This window comes from Amia ocellicauda, chromosome 4, assembly GCF_036373705.1.
Source record: "Amia ocellicauda isolate fAmiCal2 chromosome 4, fAmiCal2.hap1, whole genome shotgun sequence".
NCBI lineage: Eukaryota > Metazoa > Chordata > Actinopteri > Amiiformes > Amiidae > Amia > Amia ocellicauda.
In genome coordinates, this window is record NC_089853.1 from 8,146,905 (window position 1) to 8,166,233 (window position 19,329).

Sequence of the window (19,329 nt, forward strand, 5' to 3'; positions counted from 1 at the left end):
GAAGCTGTATTCTTTTTTCACTGTCAAAATATATATGCTGATAAAATGGAAAATAAATTATAAGCCTTAGTAGAACAGTCATTAGTCAACCGTACATGAGGTCTAAGCTAACAATTTCAACAATCATAAGGCATAAATTATGGCACTGCAGTCTTATCTTTTTATGTCTCAACCAATCCATAATCTAAAAGCTTAGTCACTGCTCCCAACCGCTCATCATACACACACACACGCAAGATAAAGACAGAAGTAGACCACTGTGAAAATAGCTTTACTCAGTTCTTCATTAGGTTATAAAGATTCACAGAAATGTGCAGATAAAATGTAGTGGTTTTTCGGCTGCTGGTGTCGGCTCGGCCACTTACTTCAGAGATGCATTCGAGTGGCAATCGAGATGCATTTGTTTGTAATTGCCTGACTACTTATCTAATATCAGTTAAATTAAATGAATTCCATCTGTTTCTGCCTGTGCTGTGTTTTGCCCATTAATATTTGGCTTAGATAAACATTCTAGTGTCAAATATATGCATGTAAGACCCCAATGGCCAGCGTTTGATTTATGTTAACGAAGTATCTTAAAATATACCTGTAGGTAACCTCATTGTGAACAACATGTTTGGATTCTGTTTTTCTTAAAACCAGAACACCCATGGCTGTAGTTGTTCTGGGCTCGTAACTCTGTTACATAAGCCCAGTGCTGCCTTTAATCTGTTTGACAGAAGGCTCTTAGCTTGGCTCTTGAAAGTGACATGTATTTCTACTTAAAGAGCAAACAGTGGGGTTCCAGAGAATATGACGAAACCCATCACAGCATAACGATTCACCTGCTTCCAAAACGTGACTGAAAACTGTCCTTAGTTGGAAAACCAGTTTGATTCCTTTCAAGGAGTCGGCTTGCATGCTATGGTTTGTTCCATCGGGGCTGCTGTCTGTCCCACGTCTCTTGTGGTTTCTGGAGAAGTGCTTTCCTGACTGTGCCTGTAGTTTGAGGTTTCCCCCGCTACACTCATGCAAGCTGATATTGTGTAAGTGATTGTGGTGCTTATAATTTAGAAGGAAGTGAACAATGATAACGCAAATTACAGAAATATAACTCTAACTATCTCAAACAGTTGAAGCAAAACATGTTGATATATATAATGCTATATTGGTTAATATCCCCAGAATCATTTTCTTCTGGCCCTGACCTCTGAGGCAGTTATTTTAAAGCAAATTCTTTTTGCTGCCAGAAAACCCTTATTGTTTCCCCAGGAGAAGTAAAATAACAACAACAATTAATGTAACATTGCATTTACACAGCACGGCAGTTTATTCTTATTAATGACCTAGGGCTGGATTAAATCAAAACTTTGACCCACCCACTAATAGCAAACTACAAAGCTGTACATCATAGCGCTTACATTTATGATTAGAAGAAAGTGGCATCTTACTGAAAAGGATGCTGCAACTGAGGACAGTTCTGTAGTTTTCTATTAGCGGGTGGGTCAAAGTTTTGATTTAAACCCAGCCCTAGGCTTTGCTGTTGTAACAAGAGTTTGAAAGAGCAGGATATCCAGAAAATGTATGGAAGTGCTTCTTTAAACAGGTTGGTTTTCTTTTTTATCCCTATATCGATAAAATGATGCAACATTTGCTGTAATCTTTCCTGTATGAAATAAAACCATTATGAACATGCATAGTCAAGCATTTTTATATTTCCTGTATTATAAGATATTTTAATCCCTTTAATCAATGGACACTGGTTGTCCTTTTCTGTTATCATTGCAGAAATTGTTTTCACTTGGAGCAGGAGACAGACAGCTGATCCAGACCCCACTGAATGATAATCTTCCTGTGACTTGCAAAAGTGTGGCTCTCCTGTTTCAGCAGCTAGGTAGGTGTGCATTTTGTATTTCAGTTTCATTTCAGGTACAATGCTCTGACAGAAAATCTCTAGACGTCTGTATAAACAATGGAAGGGCTCAGTGAAAAACCGCTGGGTTTACCCCTGTTTTTCCTAATGAGTTACCAACAACAAAATTAACAAACGCACATTAAAGCTTCCATTTTTATTTTGTACCACTGGTTGCTTGCATCATTTTAACATAATGTTACCGTATTATCAATATGGCCCCTCAGCTTTCTGGTGATGAGATGTTTAACCAAAGGTGTGGATATTTGTGGACATTAAATATTTTGTGACCCTGTTCACAAGACTGAGTGCTAACCCCAGTGTGCTGGTTAGAATTCAGACCAGACTTTGTCAATGTGGCCAAGCTAATGGCCTCTCTGTGATGTAATTGGCTCTGTGATTTCTCTGCTCTCTCTACCTTGTCTGTTGTGTAGTGGAGCTGTTGGCACGCGTGTTCCCCCTGCCCCTCCAGAGGGTGAAAGGAGAGCTCTGTGATGCTCTGATATCATCGTTATTAATATTGTTATGAAGTGGGTATACTATTTAGTACAAATAAACACATCTAAAAGAAATCTAAAATCTGCCAGAAAAGTAAAATCTGCATTATTAAAAAATAATAGTAATGAAAACCGACAGGAAATATGTAAAAAGAAAAAAAAACGTTTTTCTTGGTCTGTTTTTCTACTTTAGTTTCAAGAAAGAGACGAAATGAACCAGAAAGCACATTATTTCCAATAATAATTTTAAATGTATGAAAATGTGGTTCCAGGTCTCTCTAAGGCAAAACTAGTATTACTAGTTTTACATGTATTATTATTATTATTATTATTTTGTATTGTCCTTGAAATTAAGAAATTAAATTATTATTTTTTTTCTTTTGAAACATCCTTAGTAAAGTAATTTTTGAAGTGTGGATTAACTGTACTAATAATAATTATTACTTTATTTTTATAAGTTTTTGTAAATAATTTGAACCCCAAATAAAGGCAATCACATGGGAATAAGCTTTGTATCAAGTGGATAAAGTCCAGGAATAAGCCTCATTAACAAAATAGTTGAAATATATTCTGGCAGGGCTTTAGTGGTAGTAGTATTATTGTTATTGTGTGAAAATAAAAATAAATATTGTTTAAATATGCTTTTTTCCAAAAATGAATTGTGTGAAAAAATAGATATATTGCATTCAAGGCTTGTGCAAGTCAGTTTTATGTAGGCGCTCCAGTGTTGTATGTGAAAATTATTTTAATGTGAAACCTTTAATATAAATCAGTAATGTAGTAGTCATACAAGAGTAATTAGTGCTGTAGTTACAAAACATTTTGACATAGTTGGTTTTGAAATTGGTCAAAGTGTGTTTCTCAGTTATAATACAATTTCCAGGTAAAGTCTGACACAGATTTTTTTTTTTTTTTAAAACACATTTGTGTTGCAGATGCTACGTTCTTAAGTAAGAATGGAAACTCCGATTTTGGTTTCATATTTCTCGTAGACTTACTGTAATGCATCAACAGATAAAGAAGAATGCACATACTTGCAATGCATTTTAAATCAAATAACAAAAGATCTGTGTACATATAATTACACACACACACACACAAACAAGAAGTTTGATGTACAGAATTTGCTGAGGTTGATTCAAGTGTGATAGAACAGAGTTTGGATTGTGTCCGGTGTTGGCTTTTAGTTGTTTTTAGGCAATGTCTGCCATTACAAAGGCATCTGCAGCTGTGTCCAATGAGCCGGTAGAAATGGTGTCCAGCTAATATTGGGTCTGCAAAGGATTGATCTGTAGTGTAGGAGCCACAGTACAGCTGAAATATCTGCATCATAATGATAACCTCTTCCATTATCAGGCTGAGGCTGGGTCCAATATTTTTCACATTATGTAGACATTATTTTCTAGCTCTTATTACCATGGGTGTAGCAAAGTTTGCTTAAAAGCAGTACTGAAATGCTTCTGCTTTTAATTTCCAATGTATCTTGCATGCCTTACTTACATTCTTCGTTTGTTTGTGAACCCTTAATAAATGCATAAAACCGAGTGCCCTATTTTTAGGTTTGTTTGTCTCGGCAGGCTTTGTCTTGCTATGGCAGTAGACGGATTTTAATCTAAGGCGCATAGATCATTGATGGTTACTCATTGTTTTCCCCCTTAACTACTATAAATATATCAATGTTATGGCACAATAAAAAGCCTTTTTGCTGCTGCACAGTATCACAGATATTTCCAGAGAACATCATGTATTTTATGAGGCAGTATGAAATTTGGAGTCACACTATTTCTTAGCTGCTTTTTAAATAAATTTTAATAGGAATGGACAGACGAAGTGTGCAAGTGAATAAGAGGATCTAAATATATCTGAGGATATTTACATCTGTAACCACAGCACAACTCATATCCAACTTTAAGGTTATTTTATTAGATGAAAGACAGCAAAGTGAACCCATGCCTCCTGTCCTGTATAAGGTCACTTAACCCCTTAATCCTTAACAAAGGATAGTCTGTTTTGTGCAAAGAGTTCAACAAATCTGACCAAATGTATTTTTATTTTAAAGAAGCAACTGACCTGAGCCTGCAGTCATCTGATTATGCATTTCTGATTTTTATTTCGATAGATGCAAACATCCAGTTTCTCATATTCCTATATAAGTTGTGATGGATTTTTTATTCTTTCTTAGGGTAATGTTGTCACCAGGCAAGACGCAGCACAGCAAATCGACTCAATAATAATATGCATGTTTTTGTATTTGTTTTTGCTGATGTAGAAGGAGAAAATTCGAAAAATGTTTACAAATGGTTAATTCATGTAGTCAAGGTTCAGCTGGGGGCATTGATTTCAAGCTGACCCCAGTTTCAATTCATAGCAAATAAATTACCAATTTCTGTCTGGTGTTAAGTTGTTTTCCAGCCTGTAGCAAACTAATGTATTCAGAAACTTTTATTTTACTTTATTTTCAACTACCTCTACTAAGGCAGTTAATAGTAAACAAAGAACAATTATATAATTAGGAACTCTAACCAGAGTAATTTTTGTACCGTCTCTTCCAGCACACAGCTTTTTAACCATGCATTTTAACCATGTGTGTTAAACTTGAGGAGAAAATAAACTGTGGACAGAAAACAAGACTTCATGGAAGTGTCATAAGTGCAGTGTACAGAAACTGTGACTGTGGCCCTGGAGTTGGCTATTGACTTCAGGCTTGCATTCATGAGATGACATCATGAAAAATGAGGAAAAGTCCCATCCTGAGTGTTGGAGCCCAGGAATGGTGTTGCAGTGACTGACAGTTAGAGCGAGATGCTATCTTTTCCAGGACATGCAGCTGATATTATGAAAATGCGCTGGTAAATCCCAGAGGAACCCTTCAAACTGTGCATTTAGTGGGACACATCCTTCCTGTTTAATAAGATATTCGATAAGAAAGGGTAGGAGCCGTCTGTAAGGATGCCTTTAGTACTCTCCATCACAGTTAAACTCACTTGGGTTTTTTATTAAATCTGTCTGTGTATGGAAAAGCACAAGAACGCATTCAATCAGTGGCAGCCAAGCTGTCATGCAAAATGCAGAAAGGCCTAAAATAGATCAAATATCAGTTTCATTTGTTTTTCAGAATTTTCCTTTGCATTTAAAATTCACATTGCACACTGTATAAATGGTACTTTTAATCAAAGAACATTCAGTTTCCTACTCCTGTTTCCTATTTTTATGATGTTTGCAACATATTTCCAAAGGTTTAAAGCTTTGATGGTGCTAATTTTCTAAATGTATTGGTGGTGTTAACATAAGGTTACAGTTGATTGATGATAAGTATTATTTGACCAGTAATCCATCAACTATATAAGTTATCTAGAAAATCTATTACATTTTTATAATACGTAGTTTAATTGTCCTTGTTCTACAAATACACATTTTATGCTATATGCTCATATGTAATTTATATGCATTATTTACAAGGCATAATCGTTCTGCTACTGCAAGTACTACTACTTATAAACTTCTTATAACTTACTGTAATGAAAATGAACAGTGAGTTCAGGGGAAGGTGCTGAAAGAAATATTATATTGACTAAACAAATGGCACCCTTGGGTCTTTCCACACAGAGTAAGGACATAGATTTTTGCATGTAAAGATCATAGAATTACTAATATGGTCCTAGAATGTTAAAAGACAAAGATATATTATTGTGTTTATTCCTCTTTTAAGTAGCACAAGTGCTTGGCTGTTGACTCCGTGACTGCAGGCAGAATTATTTTTGTGTTTGTTATTTCTGTCAAAAAAAAAGACATTGAGTCAGGTTTCATAGAAATAACATAGACTTTCCAAAGCTTGCTTATGTCATCTCTTTGGTTAACTGCCCCTAATATACAAAGCTGATGAACCACCATGGCAACTTCAGCTTTATTGTTGATTGTTTAGTTGAAAATGGTTTTGAGGGTTTAAAAAAACAAAACCGTTCTCAAAAAGTGATCTTAAAGTATAGCTTTTAGTGGAAAAAAAATATATAGGATTACCCACAATTTGGATACATTATTACATTTTTTAGGAAAAAAACAACTTTGCTTTAACTGAGATCATCAATCACCCTGCAGTGCACTTAATTGCTATAGACTGCCATTGAAATGTGGCCTCAGAAGATTTACTATTAATTGTGTGCGACTTAATGAGCGTTTATTCATGCAGGAGGTTGTCTTTGTCCAAGTTATCTGAAGTAAATTACAAATGTCCTGTAGAGATGAAAGAGGGCCAAGGAAGATGTCATAGGTGTCCCGAGTTAGTTCTTGTTGATTTTTTATTTTTTTAATTATTATTACACAACAGTGAGGCAGTGCGAGAGGTGACATAGTTAATAATATGATATTGGTTAAAGGCAATTGAGAAACGCCTTCATGGATCTGGAATCTCAGTAATGCGTGAGCTTAATACCGCAGAGACCCTGAGCGCAGTCACTGGGTCAGATTCCAGAATGAGCTCATATAAATGTCATAGAATATTTCTGAAATTATTTACAATCTCTCATCTTCCCATTGTCCTTTAAAAAATCAACAACAGATTTATCGGCTTTTTTTTGTTTTTTAATCGTGCCTCTGGTTAAAGTCCCATTCTTGGGCCAGGTTTTAAAAGGCTTACTTCCGCTGACATACTTAATCAATTATGAATCCAATATGGGAGCACCAGTGCTTTGGGAATATAGCATTTGCTTTTTCTTTCTATTCTATTTTTACCAGGTTAATCACTGGAATGCTGTGAATTATTTTAAGAATATTTCTGTGCATGTGAATAGATTCCATAAATAAATTCTGAGCAGATGAGTGTTTTTCAACATAGTGAAACATTAACAGTAATCATGTTTGCTCTATAGATAATTTAGAAGGCTTTTTAAAATGTTCTTGATTCAAACTTATTTTTATTTTATTTAAGTTCGAGTTGAACATGCATACAGTGGAATTTGCAGTCTTCTGATTAAGTGTTGTGATTTTAGGATTGATACATTTAATTTACTTATTAGATTTTGCATAAAAGATCCGTGTACCATAGACAAACCAATGATGTGCTTATCTTAAGGCCACGATACACTATGAACTTTCCATGAAATCCGATTGCATGCAATCCAAATGCAGCCCACGATTTCCTTGAAATTTCATCAACATTTCACAGTGAAATCACTAGAAATCGGATTTCTTGTGATTTCACCCGAAATCAGGCAATAGAGCAAAGTCCTATTTTCATGAAATCGTATGAAATTCCCTGGACAAGTATCCAATCAGAGAGCAAGAAGGAGTCACATGACAACATCTACGACGTCACTGGGAACCTGGAACAGCAGATCGGAAGTTGGAATGTATATTTAAAAAAAACACCAAATCATTATAATCGGCAAACTAAATTATAATTGCTACAGCAAATGAGTGTTGTGCTCACAAATGATACAGTAAACTACTCACACTGCCCTTGTAAGAAAAGCATTGCATGCAAAGGAAACAGAAAACCTTTTGTCTTCAGTATTTCCTTACGAATCCAGTTTGAATCCAAAGTTTAGTTTTCCTATTAGCGTCTGTAACCCTGTCTGATACTGTACAGTAGCTCAAGTGATGTGATATCTGGCATGATTCGCCTTTATAATTTATAAACACTATAGAAGTGCAGGGCTGGTCAGTTTGACGGATTTAATCTGAATAACTCTGTGTTCCTGAATACACTGTTTGGATACCCGTTCTTTACTTTTCCAAAATATATGTATAACGTTTTAGCTGAATAAATGCAAATCAAGATCAAGTCGTGATCTCTACCTCACCTACAGTCTACAGTCTTTCTTGTGCTTGAAAACACATGCATTGTGTATCATTATAAGTCTTCTTACAACTGTGGTCAGATTGAGTGGACACTGAGAGTGATTAAACCGCAAATAAACACTTGTTTCATCTATGTGTTTTGACTGTGCAGTGTACCCATTTAAAAACAAAAAGTGCTTTGATGTCATTTATACCAATCATTTTTATGTTTTATGTTCTTATTTCCATTGAAATACCCTACTCCATTTGTGCTAGTTTTATTTAATCGTTTTCCTAACATTATTTATACTATAGTTTTGGCTCATGTAGGTAGTTTGAAATGTCGGCGCTTCTAGTGTCATTATAATGGATATTTGTATTTGTTTAAATCTGCTCGATTAAATAGAGAACATTCTGATTTACAAACTTACTCAGGATGTTAGTTGACAAGTTTAGTTTTGTTTAAATAAATGCACTCATGAAACAATGTAAGACTATCAGTGTTAGATATCGCAAAAATATTCAGGTTTTTAACAAATATGCAAATATGTTGGACAAATATATTTTTGCAAAATCCAATACTGAAATTAGTATTGTTTTAATGAATTTCTGCAACAAACACAGAGTGGACATGTGTATAGACGTGAGTGAAGCCGTCTTCTTTTTGCCACAATGTAGAGCATGGCTGAAGCTGCTCTGTCTGCCATAACTAAATATGCATATACAGATAGTATTTACTCTCTCTATCTTTCTTGCTTTTTACTTTCAAAACTCCAAACTTCACCATGTAGTCTCGCTCCCAAACGCCTCTATAAAGCATGCGATTGCATCACAGTTTAATCTGATTTCACCCAATGAAATCTGTCGATTTCACGCATTCGGATTTCATGAAATCCAACGAATTTGAACGCATTCAGATTGCATGCAATCAGATTTAATGGCAATTTCATAGTGTAACATGGCCTTTAAACAAGAGGATGAATACCTGTTAGTGTTTTATTACTTCCAATCCTCTAAATGTCAAAACAGAGCAAACCTATTTATACAGAAAAAAACCTAGTTTCAAACTGTAGTGAGACCAGAATTATTGTTTTCACCAAGGTGCTACGTCTTTTTCTCGCTTTATTTTTTCTTTTTAATGCCTTTGTTGACTATACTTTGGAAGTTGCTGAGTAATACAATAGTGCAAGGTTAAATTTCTCATATCACATTGAAATTCTTTGAATGTTTCATGTATTTATATTTTTCTGTGAACGTAAATGTTTGAAAAATGAGTCACTTAATGGAGTAATATCTTTCAGACCTTCTTTTCCGGGTTAAAAAACAACTGCAAGCTCTTCAATGTGCAAAGGTTTATCATTTTCCTTGAATGTTTTCAAGCACAGTGCTCTCTAAAGCCAAACTGTTGCTGTTGGAAACAGTTCAAAGCCTGGCATGGAAAGAGAGAAGATGTTTTTCTGCACATTTTCATGAACCGTAAACTTAATTTATTTTCCTCGACAATCAAACTAGTGTCGGGTTTGTACTTCTGTTGTGCAGTCCTAGTATGATCCTGTTGTTTATGAAGAGCTATTTCCTAGAGCATTGTTCCATAACATGGGTAGGAGATAAAGTAAAATGACATATAAAGATTAAGATTACATTTCAGCTCAATTACACTTCAATAAATTGGCCGTATTTCCTATGGGCTGATGAACATAAGCTGGGGGTGGAGAGCATCTACATGCATCCATAAGTAAAACCAGACAGAAAAAGCTTTGCGTATGTGAAGGTTTGGGCCTTTTAGCAAAATATAATGGTAAATTATTATACTTTACCATTGTACAGTGCCTTGTGAAAGTTTTCACCCCCCTTGGCATTTTTCCTACTTTGTTACATTACAACCTCTAATTTAAATGGATTTTTATTTGGATTTCATGTAATGGACACACAACATAGTCCAAATTGGTGAAGTGAAATTAAAAAAATAACTTGTTTTAAAAAAAGTGGTGTATGCATGAAGCCCCTAAATTAGATCTGGTGCAACCAATTACCTTCAGAAGTCACATAATTAGTTAAATAAAGTCCACGTGTGTGCAATCTAAGTGTCATGATCTGTCACATGATCTCAGTATATATACACCTGTTCTGAAAGGCCCCAGAGTCTGCAACACCACCAAGCAAGCGGCACCATGAAGACCAAGGAGCTCTCCAAACAGGTCAGGGACAAAGTTGTGGAGTACAGATCAGGGTTGGGTTATAAAAAAATATCAGAAACTTTGAACATCCGACGGAGCACCATTCAATCCATTATTAAAAAATGGAAAGAATATGGCACCACAACAAACCTGCCAAGAGAGGGCCGTCCACCAAAACTCAAAGACCAGGCAAGGAGGGCATTAATCGGAGAGGCAACAAAGAGACCAAAGATAACCCTGAAGGAGCTGCAAAACTCCACAGTGGAGATTGGAGTATCTGTCCACAGAGCTGGGCTTTATGGAACAGTGGCCAGAAAAAAGCCATGTTTGCTGTTCTCCAAAAGGCATGTGGGAGACTCCCCAAACATATGGAAGAAGGTACTCTGGTCAAATGAGACTAAAATTGAACTTTTTGGTCATCAAGGCAAACGCTATGTCTGGCGCAAACACAACACCTCTCATCACCCCGAGGAGACCACAGTGAAGCATGGTGGTGGCAGCATCATGCTGTGGGGCTGTTTTTCATCGGCAGGGACTGGGAAACTGGTCAGAATTGAAGGAATGATGGATGGCGCTAAATACAGGGAAATTATTGAGCGAAACCTGTTTCAGTCTTCCAAAGATTTGAGACTGGGAAGGAGGTTCACCTTCCAGCAGGACAATGACCCTAAGCATACTGCTAAAGCAACACTCATGTGGTTTAATGGGAAACATTTCAATGTCTTGGAATGGCCTTGTCAAAGCCCAGACCTCAATCCAATTGAGAATCTGTGGTATGACTTAAAGATTGCTGTACATCAGCGGAACCCATCCAACTTGAAGTAGCTAGAGCAGTTTTGCCTTGAAGAATGGCAGAAATCATTGGATAGATGTGCCAAGCTTATAGAGACATACCTCAAGAGACTTGCAGCTGTAATTGCTGCAGAAGGTGGCTCTACAAAGTATTGCCTTTGAGGGGGGTGAATGGTTATGAATGCTCAAGTTGTTTCACAATAAAAAATATTTTGCATCTTCAAAGTGGTAGGCATGTTGTGTAAATCAAATGATACAAACCCCCCAAAAATCTATTTTAATTCCAGGTTGTAAGGCAACAAAATAGGAAAAATGCCTAGGGGGGTGAATACTTTCGCAAGGCACTGTATTTTCATCACAAGGCATGATGCTGAGGTTGCCAGAGACGTAGCCATGAAGTGGTCCACGTACTACACAGCAGGCTTCTGAGCTTCACAATCATATGAGTCAAACGTTTCACCTGTTGGTAGAAAACAAACTTTGGATTCCTTTGCACGTTCAGTTCAAGGGAAGTGGGTAAGCTCTTTAGGTTTCATACTTCTATTGTTTAGGGAGAGGTATAAGAAAACGAGGTTGACTGGACTTGATAAGAGTACCTTCCCAGGAGTGTCTTCTTTTTGCTACAGTTATATTCACCCATGATATCACAGTGAAAGTCATTTAATGACCCACGCTGTGCATGTCCTTCCATCTGCACTGTATTATATAAAAATGAGCAGAGAATGCTATAGAATTCTTCTTGCTGTGTTTTGAAATGGGGGTGGGGGTGGTATTGAAATATAAGTTGACAGTTTGACATATAAATAGAGATGTGTAATTCAAATGAGAATGTGAGATCATAGACCTTCAGGAAGATCATTTCAAAGAACTGGTTTTCATTAGTGTCAATAAAAGTGTAAAGTATTTTACTGGATCATTACATCGACCTTCTAAATCATGTCTAATCTGTTGTCGTGTGTGGCATGGGGGAGGACTTCCATCACTTACCTCTGTCTTTCATTTATTTATATAAAAAAAAACATAAATCAGCACCATGATAGTACATTTCAGAAACAGCCAGCGCACTAATCTGGGTCATTATGTTTGAGAAGGAGCCGACCTTTTGGCAGCGTTCTGCATTCAGATCTATCTCATTTTCAGACCTTCACCTCCAACGTGCAGCTCTGCATTGCTGGTCTGTTTATCCTCCAGAATGTCTGGGGAGCCATAGAGATGTGAATATTTCATGCAGACATCCAATTGTCTAATCATGAAAGATTATTGTTAGACTGTCAAATGATTTGTCACACCTACCGCCCCCTCCCCCCATTAAAAAAAGAAGGAAGTTCAGAAATGATATTGTGGGAGACGCGCATCACATCCTTAGAATGCTGGACACTTAAAGGTCACGTAAGTCGTTAATGAAAAATCTATCTAGTATGTTACTTTGAACAGGATGCATAGCCCTCGGTGGAACAGGAAGCAGTAATAATCAACAGTTATGTCTGTTGGTTGTTGTTTGTAACCATTGTCTATGTCTGCCGTTGTTATTAAGCAGCTGAAATATGTTGTTTTTTTCCACAGATATGTAAACACTTCAAGGTCACAAGACAACAGCACATAGATACTAGTTATCATGATTACATTTTTCTCCAAAGGCTAACCATGTTATACTTGGCTCCATTTGTGCATAGTCCTCTCCACACTCAATCATTTGAAATGGATTGGTACATGTTACTGAGTGCACAGACACGTGTGTTCAGTGCACTCAGAGTTATTTTAGGGGCTTTGCTGACCACATGTCGACGACCACAAATTTTTCCTGACTTTTGTTTTAGGGGTGCGAGGTAATATCCACTAAATGTTTTTTTTTTTTTTTCTTATGCCAAATTTGCGTCGCTGGTTCATATCTGGCTTCCTGTTTATTGGTGACTTTCCTTATTTCACACAGTTGAACGGAACCAAGTCTTGTTGGCAAGGATATTTTTGTCAGGCTGGTGACTTCTCATTCAAGGACTGCAAGATTTATTTTCCTACATTGATGGCGTGCTCGCAAACAACAACAGGAAATGAGAGATCCCGAATCCTTTAGAACAGTCATTATTGTTTTTAATTGATGTTTTCATTAAAAAGATGTTGTTGGTCTCATAGAGAATGTTAACCTTGTTTTGATATTAAGCTTAGTACTATTCCCCTCTACCATAATGCCAAACTGAAATTAAAAAACAGTAGGACTAATGTTTGTTTAAAGAAACTGTTTATTGCCTTTATAGCATGAAGGTGAATTTGTCCCTGTTTGTTTAATTACACGTATTATTTAAATTCCATGCCCCTATGATACATCTATAACTTCTTGTAATTGACATCATTTATTCATGCTAAAAAACACATTTTTTCTTACATGCATTGTGCCTTACTGTAACATAGATACTTCTAACATCAGCCCAGTTGCAATGGGGATTTCTACCTGTGTTTGCTTTTAATCCTTTTTATTCTTTTTAAACAAAATGATCACAGTTTTGTTAGGTCATCCTTAGCAACTGTAGCTGTTTTTGAAAAGAATGTTTTTAATTACAAAAACAAACTCTCTGAAATAATAGCATTTGTTGTCCAAAAAACATGTAATATATCTTTTTTTTTAATCTTCATTTCTAGGAATTCAGAACGTGCTTAGCCTGTTCTGTGCGGTTCTAACGGAGCATAAGGTCCTGTTTCACTCGACAAGCTACCAGAGGCTGGGAGATGCATGTAGGGCATTAGAGTCATTGATGTTCCCTCTAAAATACAGGTGAGTGTGCGTGCAGCATGCAAAACTACAGGACAGGGTTTTTGTGGCTTGGGGGAAAAGGAGATTATGCTAATAGATCCCCACATTATCTGTGTTCTTCATTTTAATGACTATATTCTGCATAATGACTGTAATTTCTGAGCAGTGCGCACCTGATCTGAATCGCAACTGTGAGTGGTAAGCGTGCCTGACCTACTGCTGTTCAGATGTGCGTCTCTGTCCACATCAACCACGAGATGCACAGATTACCCATGGGAAATACACATGTATTAATGGATACATTTACCGTAACATATATACTAAGCTCTTCTCACACGTAGTATTTTAGATTATAACTATTATTTCCTATTTAGCAGACATTCCTCAAGACCCATTATTTGCTACATGATGTTTTCTTCAGTTTCTCTCAGAGAATCAGCTTAATGATGTTTCCAGAATCAGGCCGCTGCCATATTTTATACATGATACTAAAACAGAAATGACTGTAAATGAATGGTTTTCAAAGCTACGTCAGTTTTTTGTTTTTTATAATATAATTTTCCGACCTAGAAATGATGCAACAAATGTTAATAAAAATAAGGCTCAACTATCTTCTGGTTAAGAATGCTTGTCTGTAATTGTCTTTTTTTAATATACATTTAATTTTTCTCAGTTATCCTTACATTCCAATCCTGCCGTCGCGGTTACTAGAAGTGCTGAGTTCTCCAACGCCCTTCATCATCGGCGTGCACTCCGTGTTTCAAAGTGAGATTCAGGAACTGGTAAGGAGGATCATCAGTGCATCTACTTTACTTTGCAATGATTTATTTGATATAACACTTAAGCTGTAGATACTTCAGGAGCTCGGCAGTGTTGCGTGGTTTTGCCACACACGTGATGATGAACTGCCTGACTGACTTGAACTTGATTTGTAATACGGTTAATTAATCCAGATCAAAGCAAATCTGACAGCTTGGCTTGCAGAGCAGTGTGCAAGGTGCTCATCCATTGCTGTTTTGTCTTGTCCTGTTTCTGTAGTTAGATGTGATTATTGCTGACCTGGATGGAGGGACGATAAAGGTCCCTGAGTGTATCCATCTCTCGCACCTCCCCGAGCCTCTTCTGCACCAGACCCAGAGTGCGCTCTCCATGGTAGGACCGGGTGCTGACCGTGTCTGTCCATTTAAAAACCTCTTTTGAGTCTTCCCCTTTGCCTCCCTGTTTTTGATCAGGCTTAAAATTCCATGCAGAGTTCTCTGTCTAAAATAAAACCCTACATAAGTCATCTGAAGCATTAACACTCTGTGACCAAAATATTCAAAGGCAGTACCTACAGTTTCTGTTCCTCCAGTGATGATCGTCTTTCTTTTAAGGTTTTGCACCCGGACCTGGAAGTAGCAGATAATGCTTTTCCACCTCCACGCACTGCTTCCTCCAATATTAAATTGCTGGTAAGTTTTTTTGTTTTGGTTATGATCATCCAAACGTTTAACATTGCTAACACCAAACTTCAGGAGAACAATTCTGAGACAAAAACCTCTCAGTTGTTTTCTGTATTATGATTACGTTCAATGAATGCTGACATAAACATTAAACACTGTCATCCTTTTGTTAGTACATTTATAAAGCTTTCAAACACTGATTATATTCCGATTGTGCTCTCTTTTCAGGACAAAGAGGTGCGAGGTGTATTTCTCCGGTTATTTGCACAGATCTTTCAGGGGTACAGGTCATGCTTGCAATTGATTCGCATCCATTCAGAGCCTGTTATCCACTTCCACAAGGTAAGTCTTGGTGTCGGGTTTTAATCGCTAATAACAACTACATGTAGATTACAGTGTTTGGTAAACATAGGAAGGACGGCCATTTATCATGCAGGACTATTTTTAAACAAATTATCCTTTTTTTCCATTTGTTGGGAGATGGGAAGTTTAAAAAAAAAAAATTCCCTACTATCTATAGTAATGACACTAAAGTACTGCACTGTTGTTGTTTGTTCTAGGGACATTTATATTTGTATATGATTTCCCTATTCTTTTTCTTGTTTCTTTTTTTAAGTTGTTTGTTTTCTGTGTCAGTGTAGTCTTGGTAACATTTTTCCATGTTATTGAAATCAGCCCCACTTGGAAAATTCTCTCATTAGTGACCGCAGTATTGGTTTTGACCGTAACATTTGTGTCACACCTGCTTGGAGCCATGTGGCCAGAAGAGGAATGTGCCACCCTTTTGAGAATGTTTTTCATCTTCTTTAGAGTTAATGTACAATTACATTATAAAGTCTGTATGAACTCAAGACCATTTGTTTCTCATTTCTGGAATAATGCTGCTGACTAGAGACCCGGTAAAATTGTTTGCTTATTTGTAATGAAGATTATTTCTTCTCTCGCTGATTGAATTCTAATTCTGGAGGTATTTAGCAATTCAAATACCACAAAGAAATGATTTACTGATTATTTCCCGAACCTTCCTTTAAAGGTTAATTGTCACGCTTTTTTGATAAGACAGTCGCTTTGTATCTTCCTGTAATGCCGACTGTTCATTTTGATCATGTTCTGTGTGTTTGATTCACTGCAGACGGCCTTTCTTGGACAGCGAGGACTGATTGAGAATGATTTCCTGACCAAGGTCCTAGATGGAATGGCATTTGCTGGCTTCGTGTCAGAGAGAGGCCCCCCATACCGAGCTTGCGATCTGTTTGACGAGGTATGACTTGCAGAAGTTTCAGTCATTTCCAATAGGGGTGTTTGCCTTCTCTCGATAATTTGATCTGCAAAACTGTATCTTGTAATGGCAACTAAGAGAGACTAAGGCTGTCAATTCTCTCTGGGACATGTTTTGACTTGGCTGATGTAGAAATGTAATGCAACATCGATGTGCATGTGTTACGAATTATTCAGCATTCTAATTACATCATTTTGAAAGTATTGTTTCGAAAGAACTTGTTTTTATGTCGTACAAGTGGAAGGAAAATGGAAATGGTTAATCTTAAAATTTTGCCGATTTTGGAAATACAAAATACAAAATCTGCCATTTTAAATAAATGTAATATTTAATCAGTTATTGCTCTTTGTTTGTTTTGGGGTATTTTTGGTTAGGGTTTTAGCTTCACAGGAAAAATTTGATTCTTTCTACTGTAACCATTTATATTTTTTGTTGTCCCTCTTCAGTTAGTTGCCTTTGATGTTGAAAGATTTAAAGAGGAGGAGGAGAACCCCAAAAAGTTACAGAAACGTATTCGGGAACTTGCAGAGCAGCTTGAGAAAAATGTAAGTTCCACGACAACTACCTTTTTGTGCTGTATGAGTTTAGTGGAAACTACACCGGTTTTGCCTGGAGGACGTGTGCCCCTGTATCCAGACTGCTGTGGTGGTATTTCAGTCCCAGATCATGCTAACACCCTCTAAAACCTTATCTTAACTCGGGTGGATAACGATGCTTCTTTTGATTTGTGGCCACAGGAGAACCCTAATCCTCACATGGCGTTCCAGAAGGTGCCTAGGCCCACGGAGGGCTCCCATTTGCGTGTACACGTGATGCCTTTTCCCCGGGTGAATGAGGAGAGGGTGCAGGCCCTGCTTCAGGAGGGGTTAGCCAAGCACCACAACAACCCCCCTCCTGCCCGGGCCGAGAAGAAATGTGTGGTGCCCGCTGGGCCACCCGTGGGTAAGTCCAGGAATGCATTTGGAAACGCTTCAAGCTAGTGATCAGCAACAGAATCAAATTTCAATTGCCCTTGTCCATGTAAATGTTACAAATGTGCATATTATTTATTATTGCGTGCATGAGTTTGCGTCCCATGCAATCTGCTGTCTGCATATTATAGCCAGTCTCCTGCAATGTGAGTTCCCAGGTATAATCTCACTCGCTTCAGATAGGTGTAAACATGCACAAGTGGGTTTTATGTGCCAGTCGTCATGCACAATTTCAACTGAATTACTCCCCTGGGTCTCGCATAGGTGAGATAAGTCCTGGCGTCTTGTCACAGTGATTGAGTTCTTTCTAGAGGCTGGTTACTAAGTGGTTACCGATAAAAATGACAGTTATCATTAATGACGCAGAGCTGTGGAGTAATTCAGTGTGTTTTCTTTTGATCAGTTATATTCTCACTGCTTTTTTAGTCTCTGATTTCAGACTGACACACTGTAACTGTACTTTATCTTAATGTGACTGCAGTTCATATCCAAGGGGGAAATTATGTTCATTTGTTTAGTTTGCAGTCCTTGTTGATTTTCTGCAGCTAACCGAGCCACATTTCTGTCATCCTTATCTCTTCTGACAGTCTCCATAATGGCCAAAACTGGGTCAGTTTTCAACAGTGCACGGAGACTGGAAGTAGTAAGGAGTTGTATCGCATTTGTCTTTGATAATAAAATACTGGAGACTGAAAAGGTAATGTTTATTTAACCACTCAATTATATTTTTGTACATCTGTTCACAAATTTAGAAAACCACTGAGTCCCCCATATCTTAGATGTCACAGGACTGAACTGTACAATAATAATAATTATGTGAGATCCAGTTAAGTTTTCTGTGATTCCAGGTGTTCTTCAAAGTGTGTCAGGTGCATTCTTTAAAATCAGCATTATCGGTATCACAGTCTATAAACTGTGTACAACCAGTAGCACCTATAAATGAATGCACTCTTGACCGTTAGACTTACACATTGTGTCTCACTACTCACATGAGAAGACTGAGGGACACTATCAACTGAGAAGAAATAAAGGTTTTGCAAGTGTATTTGTCAAATGCCCAAACACATGCATCAGTCTTTGTAAACAGTCTTTGTCTGGGTTTTAATTCTTCTATAAAGTAAATGGGACAGTAGCCAGGTTAAACATGTTCCCTATGGGACTAATATTGTTCTTGTATAACCACGGCTTGTGTCCCTGTGCAGCTATGAAAGCACGAAGTACACTGGTAACGACTCTACAGAGCAAATAAACCCTGCGCCTCAAAAGTGAACTTGATGGCATTTAAATGTGTAAAGAAAGATTTTAGTGACTCTTTTCTCTGTACATTGTAATAAATCTGAGCAATGCTTAATGACTTCAGTATTAAAGGGTTCACTGCATGCTAAACACAGAGTTTAATGCCAGGGTGTATGTTTTTTGAGCAAAGGCTGGTTGTCCTTTTAACGGTTTCTGAAGGGAAGGTCAATAAAGTGCATGTTCCCAGCCAGCTGTGAATCTATAAAGGCGCTGTGTGATTCCCTTCTGATAAGGAGGTAATTTCAGTGTTGTACAAGGTCTCTCTAATTGGGGTGCGTGTCTTTGTGCTGTGTTGCTAGACTCTGCCAGCTGCTCTGCGGGCTCTGAAGGGGAAGGCCGCCCGCCAGTGCCTGACTGAAGAACTCAGCCTACATGTGCAGCAGAACCGGGCCATTCTAGACCACCAGCAGTTTGATTACATTGTGCGCATGATGAATTGTGCATTACAGGTCAGTACAAGAAA

At 37.4% G+C, this 19,329-nt stretch overlaps 1 protein-coding gene across 2 annotated transcripts in view; it reads left to right on the plus strand.

Annotated features, from left to right (window-relative positions):
- Positions 1-19,329, plus strand: part of sbf2 (SET binding factor 2) — a 132,914-nt gene that overhangs the window by 69,996 nt on the left and 43,589 nt on the right. For both annotated transcript variants that reach the window (XM_066700843.1, XM_066700844.1), the window contains exons 6-16: positions 1,768-1,873; positions 13,767-13,899; positions 14,552-14,660; positions 14,917-15,030; positions 15,252-15,329; positions 15,549-15,662; positions 16,453-16,581; positions 17,046-17,144; positions 17,337-17,541; positions 18,158-18,267; positions 19,166-19,315. In XM_066700843.1, the coding sequence (XP_066556940.1) occupies positions 1,768-1,873; positions 13,767-13,899; positions 14,552-14,660; positions 14,917-15,030; positions 15,252-15,329; positions 15,549-15,662; positions 16,453-16,581; positions 17,046-17,144; positions 17,337-17,541; positions 18,158-18,267; positions 19,166-19,315 (1,347 nt within the window). The remainder of the gene's footprint in view (positions 1-1,767; positions 1,874-13,766; positions 13,900-14,551; positions 14,661-14,916; positions 15,031-15,251; positions 15,330-15,548; positions 15,663-16,452; positions 16,582-17,045; positions 17,145-17,336; positions 17,542-18,157; positions 18,268-19,165; positions 19,316-19,329) is intronic.